Consider the following 16,716-nt stretch of genomic DNA (forward strand, 5'->3'; position numbering starts at 1 on the left):
TGAAGACGGAGTCAGGATTTCCACGCAAGCTGTACTGGAAAAAAGCGAAGCGTTTTTTTTCTTCTTCTTAAAAAAAAATGTTCTTAACCAGCGAGCCTACTTCTGTCTAAATCTTATCATTTGGCTTAAATTACTACAATAAAAGGGATTTGTTTACGAATCAGCAACTGAGAAACCTGGGTGAGTCATACTTTTTCTCTTTTAAATATAATTAAGGAAGAAAGAAAATGTAAACAACTTATATACTTTTTTTACGACAAAAAGCTGGCCTGAATTTGGAGTTTTAAAGTTTAAAAACGGATGAGAGGTAATTATTATATTTTGGACTATTTTTCTCTTTGGACTATTTCTTTTTGGACGAATCTGCTGCTCGTATATGTTACTAATTGTTTGGTGTTGGCAACCAGAATTGTTTTGCATTCTTGGATGTAGATAAGAACTGTGCTGTGCTGGCTGGACTTCAATAACAGGCCTGGAATATTAACTTTTTTGTTGGTGGAGGAAAAAAAAAGAAATAGACTGCCTCTAGGTTTTGGAACAGTGATTAATATCAGAAATTAAAGGCTTTTCTTGAAAATGACAACTAAAAAAGCAACTAAGACCCAGGAGCGAAGAAGAAGTTCTACTGATCCACAGGAAGGGGTTATACCCCCAGATATGTTTCAAAAAATAATGGAAGGGATTAATGATATAAAACAGGAAATGAAAACTGAATTGACAGATATAAAAGACTATATTAAAACACAAGTGGATGAGATTAAAGGGACAATTGGGCAAATAAAGGAGGATGCAAAAAACATTAAAGAAAAGGTACAAATCTTGGAGAATAGAACAGATATATTAAATCTGGAATTAGAAAAAAACTTGGACTATATGGCTGTGATTGAAATGAAAAATAAAGAACATTGTTTGAGATTCCGTGCAATTCCTGAGGAAACAGGTGAAGACATCAGAGATAAAATTGTTAATGCTCTAGTAAAATTTCTGGATTTGAATGAAGATCGGATGGAATTTGAAATAGATAAAGTGTATAGAATTAATTCCAGATATGCAACAATGAATAAAATTCCAAGAGATGTGCTTGTTCATTTTATAAAGAAGACGACCAGAGATATGGTATTACAGCAACACTTTAAAAATACCTTTAAAATTGATGGTAAGGAAATACTGGTGATGAAAGAAATTCCTATTAGACTTTTACGTAAGAGAAAAGAATATGCTTTCCTTACAGAGAAACTTAAGCAACGCAAAATTCAATTTAGATGGGATGTTCCAGAAGGAGTGATCTTTACATTCAGACAACAGAAATATAGATTGAATACTGTTCAAAAAGCAAGGGACTTCTTGAGAAAAGCTTCAAAAGATATGGATGAAGATAAACTCAAAGATATGGATATAATTCCTGGGGAACAAAGTCAACAAAGATATGCAGAGGAAGGAAAGGAAGATGATGGATTAAAAGGAGCATCAGGCACATTTTAAAATACACGCTTAAAGATGGATTACAAATATCTAACTTGGAATATAAATGGAGCTAATACGGCGCAGAAGAGAAAGAAAGTGTTTCACTATTTGAAAAAATTAAAATTGGATATAATTTGTTTACAAGAAACTCATATTAAGAAGAAAGATTCCAAAAATTTGATTTGTAAAAATTTGGGTGAAGAATTTATTTCGGCTGGACCAAAAAAAAAAAATGGAGTTGTTCTCTACATTAACCCACAATTGCTTCCTAAATTGGTATTACTGGATGATAGTGGTAGATTTGTGGGGGTTGAAATTACTCTACAGGGTACAAACATTTTGATAGTGGGTATCTATGCCCCCAATGAAGATAAAACAAGGTTTTACACAGGACTTATGGAAAAATTGTCAGAGTTTTCATATGACCATTGGTGCGTTATGGGTGATTGGAATGGGGTAATCTCACCAAAAATTGATAGGCTTTCTGAAAAAAATATCAAAGAGACACAGGGTAAATTACCGAAGATTTGCTTTGAACTGATGGAACATTTAGAATTGGTGGATACCTGGAGATATATAAATGATAATGCAAAGGAATTTACTTATTTTTCAGAAAGACACAAAACATTCTCGAGGATTGATATGATCTGGATGTCTAAAATTTTAGCGAAGGACACTTTTAAAATGGATATATTACCAAAAACTTTTTCGGATCATAACCCTGTGATATTAACTTTAAAAAAGAAAAATCTTGGATTTAGATGGAGACTAAATGAATCTTTATTACAGAATGACAAAGTAGTACAAGAATGTAAGAAGAAATTAAAAGAGTTTTTTGAACATAATTTACATAAAGGAACAAGTGAAAATATTGTTTGGGATACAAGTAAGGCATTTATGAGGGGATATCTTATTAAATGTAACTCTGAATTAAAAAAAAAGAAACAACAGAAAATGCAATTAATTTTGGAAGAAATAAAACAAAAAGAGGAAGAACTGAAAAAGAATCCAACTAAAGTTTCTATTGTAAATCAAATCAAAATGTTACAGAAGCAAGTATCAATGCTGACAGTTAGAGAAATTGAAAGAAAACTAAATTTTGCTAAACAAAGGACTTTTGAATTTGCAAATAAACCTGGGAAATGGTTAGCATATAAATTAAGAAAAGAATGTCAAAAAAATATCATTTTAAAGATACAAGAAGGAGATGAGACGTTGACAGATAATGTAAAAATTAAAAAGATTTTTCATCAATATTATTCAACATTGTACAAATGTCAGGAAATTCCATCTGAAAAAATAGAAGAGTATATATCTAAACAGAATTTGCCTAAAATTACAGACTTTCGGAGACAAGCTATTAATGGCCCTATTACGTTAAGAGAGATATCTGAAGCTATAAACAAAATTAAATTAGGAAAGGCACCAGGACCAGATGGGTTATCTGCAATGTATTATAAATGTTTGGAGGAAGAACTCTTACTACCTTTACAGTCTACAATGAATCTTATTCTGCAAGAGGGAAAGATACCGGATAGTTGGAAAAATGCTAATATAACATTAATACCTAAAGAGGAGCAAGATTTAACTAAAACAAAAAATTATCGACCAATATCTCTATTGAATAATGACTATAAAATTTTTACAATGATCTTGGCAGAAAGATTGAAAATAATATTGCAACAATTTATTCAGGAAGATCAATCAGGGTTTTTACCTAAAAGACAATTACGTGACAACGTCAGAAATGTCTTGAATGTCTTGGAATATTTAGAACAACGAAATGATAAACAAGCAGCTTTGATTTTTTTAGATGCTGAAAAAGCATTTGATAATTTGAATTGGAAATTTATGTTTCAGGTTTTGGAGCAAATGGATTTTGGAGACAATTTTATAAAATGGATTAGATCGATTTATACATCTCAGAAGGCTCAGATAATTGTTAACGGAGATTTAACGGATTCATGTGAAATACAAAAGGGTACAAGACAGGGATGTCCTTTATCTCCTCTTTTATTTATTCTGGTCTTAGAAGTGCTGCTTAGAGATATAAGGCAAGATAAAAGAATTTCGGGATTAAAGATAAAAAAAGAAGAATATAAATTGAGAGCATTTGCTGATGATTTGATAATTGTACTAGAAAATCCTTTGGAAGGAATTAATGTATTGATGGACAAATTAAAAGAATTTGGACCGTTAGCAGGATTTAAGATCAACAATCAAAAAACAAAGATGTTGGTGAAAAATTTAACTTTAAGGGAACAGAAAGAGTTAATGGACAAGACAGATTTTACAATAGAGAAAAAGTTGAAATATTTAGGTATCATTATGACAAATAAAAATTCAAAGTTGTTTCATAATAATTATGAAAAATTATGGACAGAGATAAAGAAAGACTTGCTAAGATGGGATAAACTACAACTGTCATTAATGGGTAGAATATCTGTGATAAAAATGAATGTATTACCGAGAATGATGTTTTTGTTTCAAACAATACCTGTAATGTCCTCTGATTTACCTTTTAAACAATGGCAAAAAGATATCTCTAAATTTGTATGGCAAGGAAAAAAACCAAGAGTCAAATTTAAATTACTACAAGATGCCAAAGAAAGAGGAGGACTGGGATTACCAAATCTGAGACTTTATTTTGCTGCCTGCTGTCTAGTCTGGATAAAGGAATGGATCTTATTGAGGAATAAAAGACTATTGGATTTGGAGGGCCATAATTTGAAGTGGGGATGGCATGGATATCTATGGTATGACAAAGTAAAAGTAAATGTAGACTTTAACAATCATTTTATAAGACGTCCTCTGTTGAAAATATGGAATAGATATAAACCAAGGTTTTATTTGAAAATACCATTATGTGTCTCAAGTCAAGAAGCGTTTTATAGAAGAGAAATGGCTGGAAAAGAGAAATGGTTAACTTATCAAGAACTATTAGAAAATGTACATGGAGAATATACAATGAAAGAGAGAGAACAACTGACAAAGGAAGGATATAGTTTTCAATGGTTTGCCTATTTACAATTGTTAGAAAGATATAAAATGGACAAGAAAATGCATGGGTTTGAAATAAGTAAATCTGATTTTGAAATAGGACTGTGTACAAATGATGAAAATATAATTAAGAAAATGTATAAACTCTTATTGAAAATGGATATGGAGGAAGAACAAGTAAAAGAGTGTATGGTAAAGTGGGCAAAAAATTTTGGTTATAATATACAAATGGATCAATGGGAAAATATGTGGAAAAAAGGTTTGAAATTTACACTATGCTATAATCTTAAAGAAAATTTTTATAAAATGATGTACCATTGGTACATGACTCCAGAAAAGTTGTCAAAAATGTATAGTAATGTTTCTAATGTTTGTTGGAAATGTAAACAACAAGAAGGATCATTTTATCATATGTGGTGGTTATGTAAAAAGGCAAAATCATTTTGGGCACAGATAGGTAGGAAGATGCAAAAAATTCTAAAGATAAATATTCAGTCAAAACCAGAATTTTTTTTATTGGGTTTTATGGATAAACAAATAGAAAAGAAATATGGAAGAATAATATTATATATGATTACGGCAGCAAGATTATTATATGCACAAAAGTGGAAAATGGAATCAACACCAACAATGGAAGAATGGCTATTGAAATTAATGGACTTAGTAGAAATGGATAAATTGACATGTTTACTTAGAGAAAAATCGACGGATACATTTCTTAAGGAATGGAAGCCTCTCTTGGACTTTTTGTTGAAAGATCAAAATAAAATGATGATACTGGGATTTGACGATTAATTAAGACAGCCTATGGAGAAAAGGGATTCTGTATGTATATATTAAGGGACAGGTTTGATGTATATTATATACTTATAGCTGATCTGTGACAAATCGGAAGTCAACTATTTTATTTTCATTTTTTGTTGTTGTATTGTTATGTTTTTTTGACTTTGTTTTGTTTGTTTTTGGAAAAATTTGAATAAAAAAATTATATATATAAAAGCAAGCCTGTATGTGCAGCATCTTCACATTTTCATCTATGAGATAGAAATATGCACAGTCAGAGATGTGAGTGTGTGGTGCACCTGGGTCTCATACAGGGAGAATGTGAAACCCCATGGGGCTCTGAATGAATAGTCTATGATCCCAGTCCATTTACTGCCATCTAATAGCACACCATTTCAAGTGCCATGTTGATGGCAGAGAATGCAATACATAGTAATAGTCCCATACTCATATCATTGTGCGTTCCTGTTGAGGGTGATTGCTCTTGCTATATGAATACATCTGGTGCATTATAATGTTTCCCACTTCTTCCTAAATGGGAGTTACAGAACTTCAGTGCAGATGTGGGTTTACTAATTATAAGTAAGATGAACATAAGAATGTAAGGTCGCTGCTAGTCCAAAGGCCTTAGTTCACCATCCTGCTTTCCACAGTGACCAGCTAGATGCCTCTGGAAAGAGCATAAGTAGGACATATGCACAATAGACCTCTCCCACATGGGCACCTGCAGTCTGTATGCTGAACTGGGCTACAACAGGCTTGCCTACCCAGTGGAACAGACCCAAGGTCTCTCGCAGAGAGGTGTTAAGGTCTGCACCCTGAGCTCACGGCGCAGGCACCTTTTATAGAGAAAACTCTGGCAAAGGCACACACAGTGACGGAATGCAATCATTAGCTATATCTAACATCAAATCTGCATCTTGACAGAAGTACATAATTAATCAAGTGATATCAGTCTTAGACATCATAGCTACCCCATGCCTCACAGGCTATGGCTATCACAGTCCTTTGATCCAAGGTGTTGGAGATGCTACTCTTTCCATGGCACGTGGCCTACTGTTAATCAGCACATGCAGCCCATCCTTGGCACATGCAGCTCATTAGAGCTAACTGGACCGGTGCCAACGCTACTGTCCTTGCAGATGCATCCAACGGTGGGTTTCCCTTCCCACCAGCCTCCTATGGCATGTGCTACCGTTTCTCAGCACGTTCAGCTCGTTAGTGGCTATCTAGATGAGCTTCAAAGAGGTGTCCTCGAGACTGCATCAAAAGACCATCTCTCAGCCCACTAGCCTCTCATAGATAAGACACAGCTGAGGGACAGTGACTGTTCCGTGACCTAATCTCTACATCAAACTTGGTCTCTGGCAGGTGTCGAAGCTACAGAAGACAGCATTATGAGCTTAACTATTAAATCTTACCCTCCTAAAGGCACTTATACATATAAAAGCAGTAAGGCAGCCTTGCATAATGGTTATAGCAGTCACATACATGCCCCAGGGTATATAGTACCTTAGGCGGTGACTCTTTTCCTTGTGAAGGAGTGGATTAAATGAGTAAAATGGTGGCTCTTGTCACTAGCAGGATGATCTGGTTCAATGAAGAACAGAGGTCCTCTGTAGCAGGTTCCCTGTCCTCAATATCTGGTCCACTGACACCCATGTGGATTTTCTTATGGCAGCAGGCTTCCCCCTACACTTCAGTGGTAGGGGCAGCACTCTGTCACACACCCCTTTGTGTTCCCTCCCTTGAAGTAAACAGAGATTTCCTTTGAGCCAGAGGAGCTCCATGCGCTCATGAGGGCCCTTGTGCCTGCATCGGGATGGTTTCGAAATCCAGAATATAAGGTCTCCTTGTCCTGTTCTGATCCGAAGGAGGACTCCACATGTCACAGTGGGGTAAGGGCAGGAAGGCAGGAGCTCCTGATGCAAAATGTACTCTGACAATGTCTGGGACCAGACTAAAGCATTTCGTGCCTTGACATCCATCACCCCTTCTCCTGTTCCACCGCTCCTGGAGCCTAGCACTCCATCTCTCAATGAATTCATGCTAAATGTGTTGTCTGCATTGGCTCACAAAATCTGTGGAGTGTAAAGTCCTTAGAGATGATTATGCTGGACGCTGGGGTCAGGGATTGCAGTAAATGGTCCAGGATGAGCTTCGGTGGCATCTCAGTTCCAGGGGTCTCTGGCATCTCAGTCTTGTGGGTCTTTGGTTCAGTGGTGTTGCTCAGGCACAGTGCCTCCTCTGTTGGCACCACAGCCTCTGTATCTGGGTTGCTGTTGGACGACACTCCTGAGCCTTCTAAAGATTTGCATAGAAGGTAGAATTTCATTAGGCGTATCTTTCCCTATCAATTTTCTCTCCCTGTGAGAGAGAATTAAAGGAGTTTTCTCAGCATCTGCACCTGGGATCCCCATCACAAGGATCCTGTGATCCAAGAAATCACAGGATTAGGGGAGTTGACCAGAGTGCCAAGTTGGGACAATTGTCACCTCCTTTCCTTTAATATACATTCAGAAACTTTGTAAGGAGACCTTTAGGCAAATGAAAGGAACTTATTTATACCACTTTGACACCGGAGGGGTCTATAAACCCTTTGCCAGTTACAATCAAGAACTGTTTGGGCTGCAAATCTTCAAAGTTCCCTTGGGGGAGGCTTATACATTCTATGATTCTGAGAGTCTGCATATATCCCAGCAGCGCCTAGAGTTCCTACATAGTTCTGTGACACAGACAGTTGTTTTGCTCCGCTCAGTAGGGATACACTAATTGGTGTTGGGTTTTGGATCCCAGCATCTCTCACTTGTGGTTAAAACCTGACTAGGTATGTCAGTAACATGCTGCTGTGACAGTCTTAGGGGGTGGAGAATTACTGCTGGCTGAGTCTCTCTCTCTCTGTCTCTCTCTCAGATTCAGTGCTGTGCATTTGAAGATGTGTGAAGTCAGTTGTTGTGAGTGCTGCCAACGGGAGAGATTCAAGGGCAACTAATTGCTAGCTCAGAAAAGCTCTGATCCCACAAGGGCAGAATTGCTGCTGCTGTAGCCAGAGCTGCTGCTGCTGCTGTTCTTGCTGCTTAGAATACTTACTGGCAGGATCATCATGACAGAGCCAAGCAACAGAAAAGAAGGATTTAAAAAATGCCGGAGTGCCACTTTCAGCATTGATGGCTATAGCTTCACAATTGGTGAGCTCCTCTGTGTGGGTGTTTTTCTTTTCTTATCCTTTTGTCTCAAGTAGGAAACAGGGATGGAGGAGGCGGTTTGTCCAAGATGCCTCTTGGAAGACGGTGCCCTCCTGTAACTTTTGCTTTGCTCTGTCCCTCCTGCGGCTTTATTGACTTTATTTTATTCAGGAAATGTGCCTTGCCCTGAACCACCACGCTTTCATGATGTTTTTGGCATTGCTTCGCCAACAGATATGCAGAACTTTTGTTTCTTTGGAGCCCTTATCTCAGGAAAGCCTGTGTTTTCAGGATTACTTATTTCTAACTTGCTTGATGCATTTCCTTTCGACAAGCTTAAGAACCCAGAAGCGCTGTGTGTGCCCCCGAGTTTGTTTTTGTTGCTCCTTACATGGGAGTTTAAGTAGGCAACAAAGCTTTTAGAAACTCGTGGCCGCTAACAGTTTTTGACATGTCAAACCAAACCTTTCCTGAAACTGTCCTTTTAGTGTGTGAACAGAAATGAAACGGAAATGGAAAGCGCAAGACATAGGAACCACATCCATTCTCCTTTGTCCCTGCTGTAAACAGTGGTTCGTTTTTAAAAAGGTCTGTGTGGGCAACATGCCTTCTGCTTGCTGCTAATGCCAAAGATGTGGAGGCTGGTTGTGGTTACTCATTGTTGGGAGACACTCTCCACATGCTCAGATGAACTTTTGTCTTGGTGATCATTTTAGTGTTTTGAGAGCACTGAAAAAGGGTTCTAGAACTGGGCCCTGTCTAAATTTAAGCCTTGCAAATCTAAGGCCACTTTCTCCTACTCTGTCATTTATCTTGATTGGGTGAAAAAGAAAAGTTGCTTAGAGCAACAGGTTCCTGCCCCTTCCCCCTTTTCTTTTTTTGTATAAAGCTCGCTGTACAATGGTTAGACTCCTGGGGTGAACCAAGCAGGCTGTTCTTTTGAATTTTTACATCTGACTGAACTCCACTGTGCAAATCCCTGCATATCTTAACAAAGCAAGCCATCCTGCTGACTTAATTTTAGTTTGCAGTCTGACTGGATAATTTTTGAAGAACAAATGATCAGTGAGGCTCCACTTGTATCCTTTCTTCTACACCTTATAACCAGCTGCTGAATATGTTGCAGCTATTCATTGTTATAGTGGGTTGATGTTGGTGTAAATAACACAAGAGATTCAGCCTGGATGGAGAGTTTAATGTTTCTTGCTGATGGGATACAAGAACTTTTGCCTTGATCTTTCTGCTGTCTCGCACACTGCACTCAACAGTTGCTAAAAAACAATATCTCCTATTGGAGTCACTTGAACATTAAAACATGTGTTGCTGGGGGGAAATATGGTCACAGCTGCATGGAGTAACAGCATCTAGCTCATGCAGGAATTTGAGGATGGATATTATGTATGAATTCTGAGCTGAAGACTAAGGCTGCAATCCTAATACACACTTATCTAGGAGTAAAGACCCATTGGAAATAAAGGGACTTCTGAAGATTACAGTGCAAGTAGGGCTTATGCATCAAAGACTGAATGATTCTGATTAATTAAGTTCATTCAAATGTGATGTGTTAGGATGATCAAACAGAGTTGTTGTTTTTTAAAAAGGACCCATTGCATTATTTCGGTTTTTCTGTTTTTGAGCTGTTGAAGGCCCATTGTAGTCATGGGGCATGAATTTTGGCACATTTAGATTCCATTGATTTCGGGGGTGGGGAAGTTCAGCTTGTGATTAATTCTCATATTCGACTTAGTGAGATTCATAGCCTGGTCTGATCCAGGTTACTCAGAAAGTAAGCCCTACTTATTCCAGTGGGACTTACTGTCAAGAATATGCATTTAGGACCGCAACCTTAATAGCACAATCCTTTGCAAGTTTATTCACTGTGCTCACAATGCAGCTTACCTCCAGGAATGTGTGCATAGAATTGTAGTCTAAAGTACTTAATTTTGGCTGGATCATAGCCATAGTTAAACTTAAATTCTTAACTTTATATGTTTATATACAATTTTATAATATCCACCAGATGTAACAAGAGAATATTCATTAGAACCACACAAATAAATATAAATATAACACATATAATAATCTAAAAACATAATGCCAAATAATCGTAACACTACTTAGCATTGATATAGCACTTCTGAACATGCAAAACTGCCTTGTGTACAACAGCCCTGTAAAGTTGGACAACAATAGTGTAGTGGCAAATTCAGAAGCACAGGATTCCTTCATAAAAGTCACAGCCCCACACACATTTTTGGCTAGTGAGTTGAGAATGAGATCCTTGTTAATGTGTTCTCCCATAACAGCAGACATCCCTAGGAGCCAATCAGCATGAAAGGGGAGAATGTTAGCTGCTGAAAAGAGTCTTCTCAGTGGCAGACTCACCTCCTTTCACTCTGATCAGCTCCAATTAGCAGGAGAGGTCAAGAAAGCATATTAGAATACTATTTGCAGTGATTAACACACTCCCCTTTCATGCTGGTTGACTTGTAGGATGCTGGAAACATTAGGACCCTGCTCCCAAAAAGATAAGGGGTCTAAGACACACACCCCGAGACCCTGGATGAATACACCCCTGTTGGACAGTGTTACTATTTCCTGTATTGCACATATGCCATATGGCTGAGGTTGAGGTTCAAGCTGAGAAACAGTTACTTCCCTAAAGCTACCTAGTGAATTCATGGCTGAGGTGAGATTTTAAAATGGTTTCATAATCTGGCAAGCCTGGCAGAGAATTGTATGCATTCATAAGGTAGAATACCAAATAATAGTTATGATTCAAAATATTTCCATGTGCTATATATAGAGCTGATTAGTTCAAATGTATATCCTGCCCTTCCTCCCAGGAGGAGCCCAGGGCGGCAAACAAGAACACCAAAAGTACTTTAAAACATCTAAAAAAATAAGACTTTAAAACATGTTAAAACAAATCATCTTTAAAAACATATTAAAACAAAATATCTTAAAAACATCATTTAAAAAAAAAACTTTAGAAGCATCTTAAAAAGCAATTTCAGACTGGGATAAGGTCTCTACTTAAAAGGTTTGTTGAAAAAGGAAGGTCTTTAGTAGGTGCTGAAAAGATAACAGAGATGATGCCTGTCTAATATTTAAGGGGAGGGAATTCCAAAGTTTCGGTGCCACCACACTAAAGGTCCGCTTCCTATGTTTTGAGGAATGGATCACATGATAAGATGGTATCTTCAGGAGGCTGTCACCTGCCGAGCACAGTGATTGCCTGAGTATATAAGGGGTAAGACAATTTTTCATGTATCCTGGTCCAAGCTGCATAGGACTTTGTATATCAAAACCAGAACCCTGACCTTCCCCAGTGTTTGTGCAAATGTTTTTGAGGATGGCCTGTACCTCAGTGATAGCACATACGCTTTGCATGCAAAAGGTCCCAGGTTCAATCCCAGGTGTCACCAGGTATGGCTGGGAAAGGCTCCTGCCAGAAACTCTGGAGAGCCACTGCTGCTTAGTGCGGGCAAAACTGAGCTAGATGGACCAACCAGGGCCAGGGCCAGGTATGACTGGGCCCTTGGGCACCCGCCTGCCCCAGGCCTGCTGCACCCACCCACCTGTCCCACCTACATCTCCCATCACCGTCAATGCTGTGCAAGCTGCACGTGCATGCCTACAATCAACCAAGATGGCAGTGGGGATGTCAGCCCTTTAGGAAAGCCCCGGCTGCCATTTTAGTTGATGGTAGGCAAGCGTGCGTAGCGCATACAGCATTCACAGCGACAGAAGGTGCGCTGTGTGTGCAGGCTTATTGAAGCTCTTGCTATCTGTACGGGGTGTGTGCCTGGGAGCTCCTTCTCCTCAATCGGTGGCGAGCTCGGGAGCTGCCGCACCACAGATCACGGAATGCGAGCGCTACCCTCCTACCCTAAATGAGGGTGCCTTCAGGGGCCCTCAGCCAGGGCCCGACCTGGCCGTCCTCTGGTGCCAGCCCTGGGACCAATGGTCTGACTCGGTATAAGACAGCTTCCTGTGTTCTGTGACTAAGGTACGGTTGCAGATTCAGTTCTGTGTGCTTGAGCTCAAGGACTCCATCAGGTGCCTAACCTGAGTATGGCTGGCAATCCAAAGGAATAGACCTTGGGTTTTGATGATACTTTTACATTAGGAGAGATGCTTGATCTGTATTATGTGGCACACAAGGCTTAAATTCTTTAGGAAACCATATCCCTCATAGCATGCATGGGAATCTGGAGTATTTTGTAGTGAATTTCACAAATTTCAAGACAAAAGGAACCACTCTTGTGCCTCAGAGGCATCCCATTCTAATCATCAGTAATCTGTATCATACACAGTGATAAAAGAGGAGGCCACATCAAGAGTGAATAACCAACTGGCAACTATTTAACAGGACACTTACAGAGAAAACTCTTGCAGCTCAACTGGCTCTTAGTAACACTTGGACTGGAAATGGGAAAAACTGAATCTGAGAGTTGAATTCAGGCACTTCCTAGCATGCCAAGCTAAAAAGGTCAATACGCTACAATCCTATCGCACAGTTCAACTTTGTCTTTGGTATCACAAGTATTATAGTTTCAGTCCATGGTATATCTTTATTTTGTATAATAAGTGCAAATGATTATTTCAATATAGGTGCTAATTCTTAGCTGTATGTCCTATAAAACTCTTCTGTAAGGTCATTGAGGCCTGAGGCCTTATTAATAGCTATTGTTATTTCAAACTGAAAAGTCATTTTCTAATAATCTCTGGTGTACCTGAGAAATGATCAGAATATTAATCTTAAATTTAAAATTCAATGATAGGCAGTTTATGGTAAAGTGGAGGTGAAAGAATGTATTTTTTAAAAAGGAATTTCCTCAGTCTCCCCAAAGAACAAGCTAAGAACAGTGATTTACTAGGGACAAATGCTAAGCAAAATGGGAATTGTCGCTGGTAAACAGGAGGAGTTGACATGTAGGAAGATACTCATCACTGAGACAGGCATCCTCTGGATTTGATGAGGGCTTCTCAACCTATATATGCGAGTGGGGTTGCCAACTTTTTACTGACCCTGCTCCTGTGCATGGCTCCCTGCAACACAAATATTGAGCAGGTGAAGGTTTTCCTGGCACCAAGATAAATGGTGTGGGAAAAGACACCTGTATAATTTCTGTGTTTCTGTGTCAGGCTGCAAGAGTAAAAAGATATGGGGGAGGAGGAATAAAAAAACAAGAGATTGCAGCATAAAGCCTTAGGGATGTCGCGCTGGAACTTCTTGTAGCAGAGGTAAGCTGGGTGTTCTATTCCTCATTCTTTAAAACACACACACGGCATATTGGGTCTGTATTTGTGACTTTCAGTGAGGCTACCTGTAACACAGGGGAGAGGAAACCTCAGGCCTGGGTGCTAACTGCGCCCCTCCAGTCCTCTCTGTCTGGCCTGTGGGACTCTTCTGAGCTCACACCCCTCCCTAGTCCCACTTCGCACTGTCTTTGCTGGCTGGAATGTGCCTTGAACTCTGATAATGCCTCTTGATTCCTGGATAGAGAGGGGTGCGTGAGTGTATGTAGAAACTTACCTACTGTACAAAGGTAAAATTTACATTCATTGCTCTGGCCACTTTTGCCTCTGGCTCTGCCCATCACTGATGTGAGGTCCCCAGAAGGTTGACCAAGAGGAAATGTGGCCCTTGGTTTGAAAAAGATTCCCCATTCCTGCTCTAAAAGGATGACCACCTCAATTAGGATCAAGCTTTATTTGGGTTGAACTGTCTTTATAGCACTGGCATCTTTGCCTGCCTGCCTTTTCTCATCCCTTTCAACTTTACAGTCAGGCAGCCCTCAACAAGTTTGTCACATTCCAGTCTGAAGGAGATGTAGCTTCAGCAGATAAATTTAGCGGTTTGGAAGCAAATACAAACACAAGTGAGATATTTAAGAGAGCAAAAATCATGAAAACTCCGGACCAGACTTGCCATGCAGGTAGTTGACGTATGTGACATTGCTATCCCACCTTTTGCTCTAAAGTGTTCAAGATGGGTGTTTAATTCACAACAGCCTTGTGAGGCAGGTTTGACTGAGAAGCAGAGCGGTGACTTGGCCAAGGTCATCAACTGAGCTTCATAAGTCCAGGGCCAACACTCTAGCTGCTGTGGCTTCCAAGTTGTCAACTTCTTCATAACATCAGAGCATAACTGATTTCAGGGCCAGCCCTACCATTAGGCAGAGTGAGGCAGCTGTCTCAGGCGGTGGATGGCTGGGGAGCAGCAAGCAGCTGCTGGAGGATACACCTGCATGTAAAACATACTCTGCCTAATGCCCCCAAAGGTAGCCTACTGTCCTCAGGTGCAGCAGAGAACACTGACCCTTTGCCAATGCTGAAGTAAGATTCAACTGCTGGTCCAGTCAGCCGCTGTACATGGAACGGGGTGGTGGTGGTAGTGGAGGATGTTGTCCTTCCTCTCAAGCAGCAAAATATCCTGGGTAGGCCTTGATTGATTTGTAATACTGGAAGACATCTGGTGACCATCTAGTCCAGTGGTTTCCAAACTTTTTTCCCAACAAACCACTTGAAAACTGCTGAGGGTCTTGGTGGATCACTGAATGATTTCCCCCCTGCCTGTTGTAGCAAATACTGTGTTGGATGCTGTTTGATTTTTAATCGTATTTTTATTTCTTCTTCCATTTCTTATATTGCATTACAATTTAAATTCCATAGACTTCTACAGAATTCAAATGGTTAAGTGTTCTTCACAGGCACGCCACTGACCACCTCAATGATGCTCATGGACCACAGTTTGGGAGGCCCTGATGTAGTCAAATCTCCTGCATTGAGACAGAATTTTCCAACCACATCTTGTTTTGCTGATAGATTAACTTTGGGCTTCCCCAGAGTTTAATACCTAGGCCACAGTTTTTCATCTGGCTTGAAACTGAAGGTGTACTTGATTGTAACTCTCAAAAAGATATCGATATATATTTTCTCAGCCACCTTCCAGAACGATAGACAAGCATCCTCCCAGTGTTGCCTCCCAAAGTACTGCCTGTCTCTTTGCCCTATGACCACAGCTTATAGATGGAACTGTACTTTGTAGGCATTGGTGATGTTTCTGTGATTCCCCCATGCCTATCAATTATAGTGCAGGCTGCACTAGGGAAACGCTATATGTGCCGGAATGCCTTGTTCTGCTGTCTGCATTCATCCAGACTATGATCTTGCCACGCCAACGTGCTTGTGAGTGTTTGTCCAGCAGTGGCAATGACTGGAGTGTAGTGCCTGGCCTTTGCATGTAGGGAGGAGTGCTTCCCCTGTATGTGGGAAACACTGCTTCTTCCTGTTGAGGGTGGAGGGAGAGAAGACAGTCAGAGGAAGACAGTTTGGAGAAGACGTAGGATTCATATATGGGAGACACTTTTCAGCGGTTGTACTTTGTAGCATGTGATTCTTCCTTTCTCTGCTTACCTGCCTGAGGTACCCCTAGTTGTTGGAGTGAATGTTGAACAATTCTGTCTAGTCTCCCAAGTTGAGGTACCTGTTAAGGTTCTAGGCAGAGAAGTGTTAGCAATGTGCTCAGTTTCCCATGTGTGCTGTGAGGCCAGCCTCTTTTGTGCAAAGTGCTCTATTTGTATACAAACTAAAGTGCCTTTTCTCTTTATTTTCCACCCCCCCCCCCGATGAGCTCTAAGTGTGCACAACAGGAGACAGATACAATCCCAAGCTATACACCCATTCACTTGAGCTTTGGTCTCGTAGCTGTTTGGGGCTTAGATACTGGTGGTGGTGTGCTGTGATTTGATGCTGACTTACATAATATCCTAGGTTCTGTCATGGTGATGTGGATGGGGCAGTTGTCAATTGCAGGGGACGCTTTTACTTTCTTTTTTAAATCACCTCCCATTTAAGTCAGTGGGTGCAAAGTATCTTGCATCAGGTCTGGGGCTGGTGTAAAGTTGCATCATTGATGGGGTCATGGCAGAGTCAATTGAAGGGGTTATAGCAGCAGTAATCATGATCTGGGCGTGTTACTTTTAGCAGTGGTGGCTGGTGGGGTGGAAAGCAGGGAGGCCAACAGCAGATGGAGGCAGAGATAACGAAAGGTGGAGCCAACTCAATCTAGTTTTGTCCCCGTCCTCCTCCCTGCTGAGTTCTATAAGGGCAAAACTGAGACTGAGGAGGAAAGAGACAGTCAGGGCAACCCCCTGAAGCCCTTGTAAGTAAGAAGGCAGGCAGGTGTGGGCTGGCTCAGGGTAGACTGAGGCAGGTGGGGCACTGCTCCATTTGCCCAAATAGACCAGCCTCCACTGACTTTTAGTTAAGCACC

At 40.0% G+C, this 16,716-nt stretch overlaps 1 protein-coding gene across 3 annotated transcripts in view; it reads left to right on the forward strand.

Moving 5' to 3' along the window:
* Window positions 1-8,239: 8,239 nt before the first annotated feature.
* The window catches only part of PDE1C (phosphodiesterase 1C), a 376,890-nt gene continuing 368,413 nt past the window's right edge, over window positions 8,240-16,716 (forward strand). For all 3 annotated transcript variants that reach the window (XM_061586904.1, XM_061586900.1, XM_061586901.1), the window contains exon 1: window positions 8,240-8,435. In XM_061586904.1, the coding sequence (XP_061442888.1) occupies window positions 8,351-8,435 (85 nt within the window). In that variant the 5' untranslated portion in view covers window positions 8,240-8,350. The remainder of the gene's footprint in view (window positions 8,436-16,716) is intronic.

Source organism: Rhineura floridana, chromosome 10 (genome assembly GCF_030035675.1).
Source record: "Rhineura floridana isolate rRhiFlo1 chromosome 10, rRhiFlo1.hap2, whole genome shotgun sequence".
NCBI classification, from domain to species: Eukaryota; Metazoa; Chordata; class Lepidosauria; order Squamata; family Rhineuridae; genus Rhineura; species Rhineura floridana.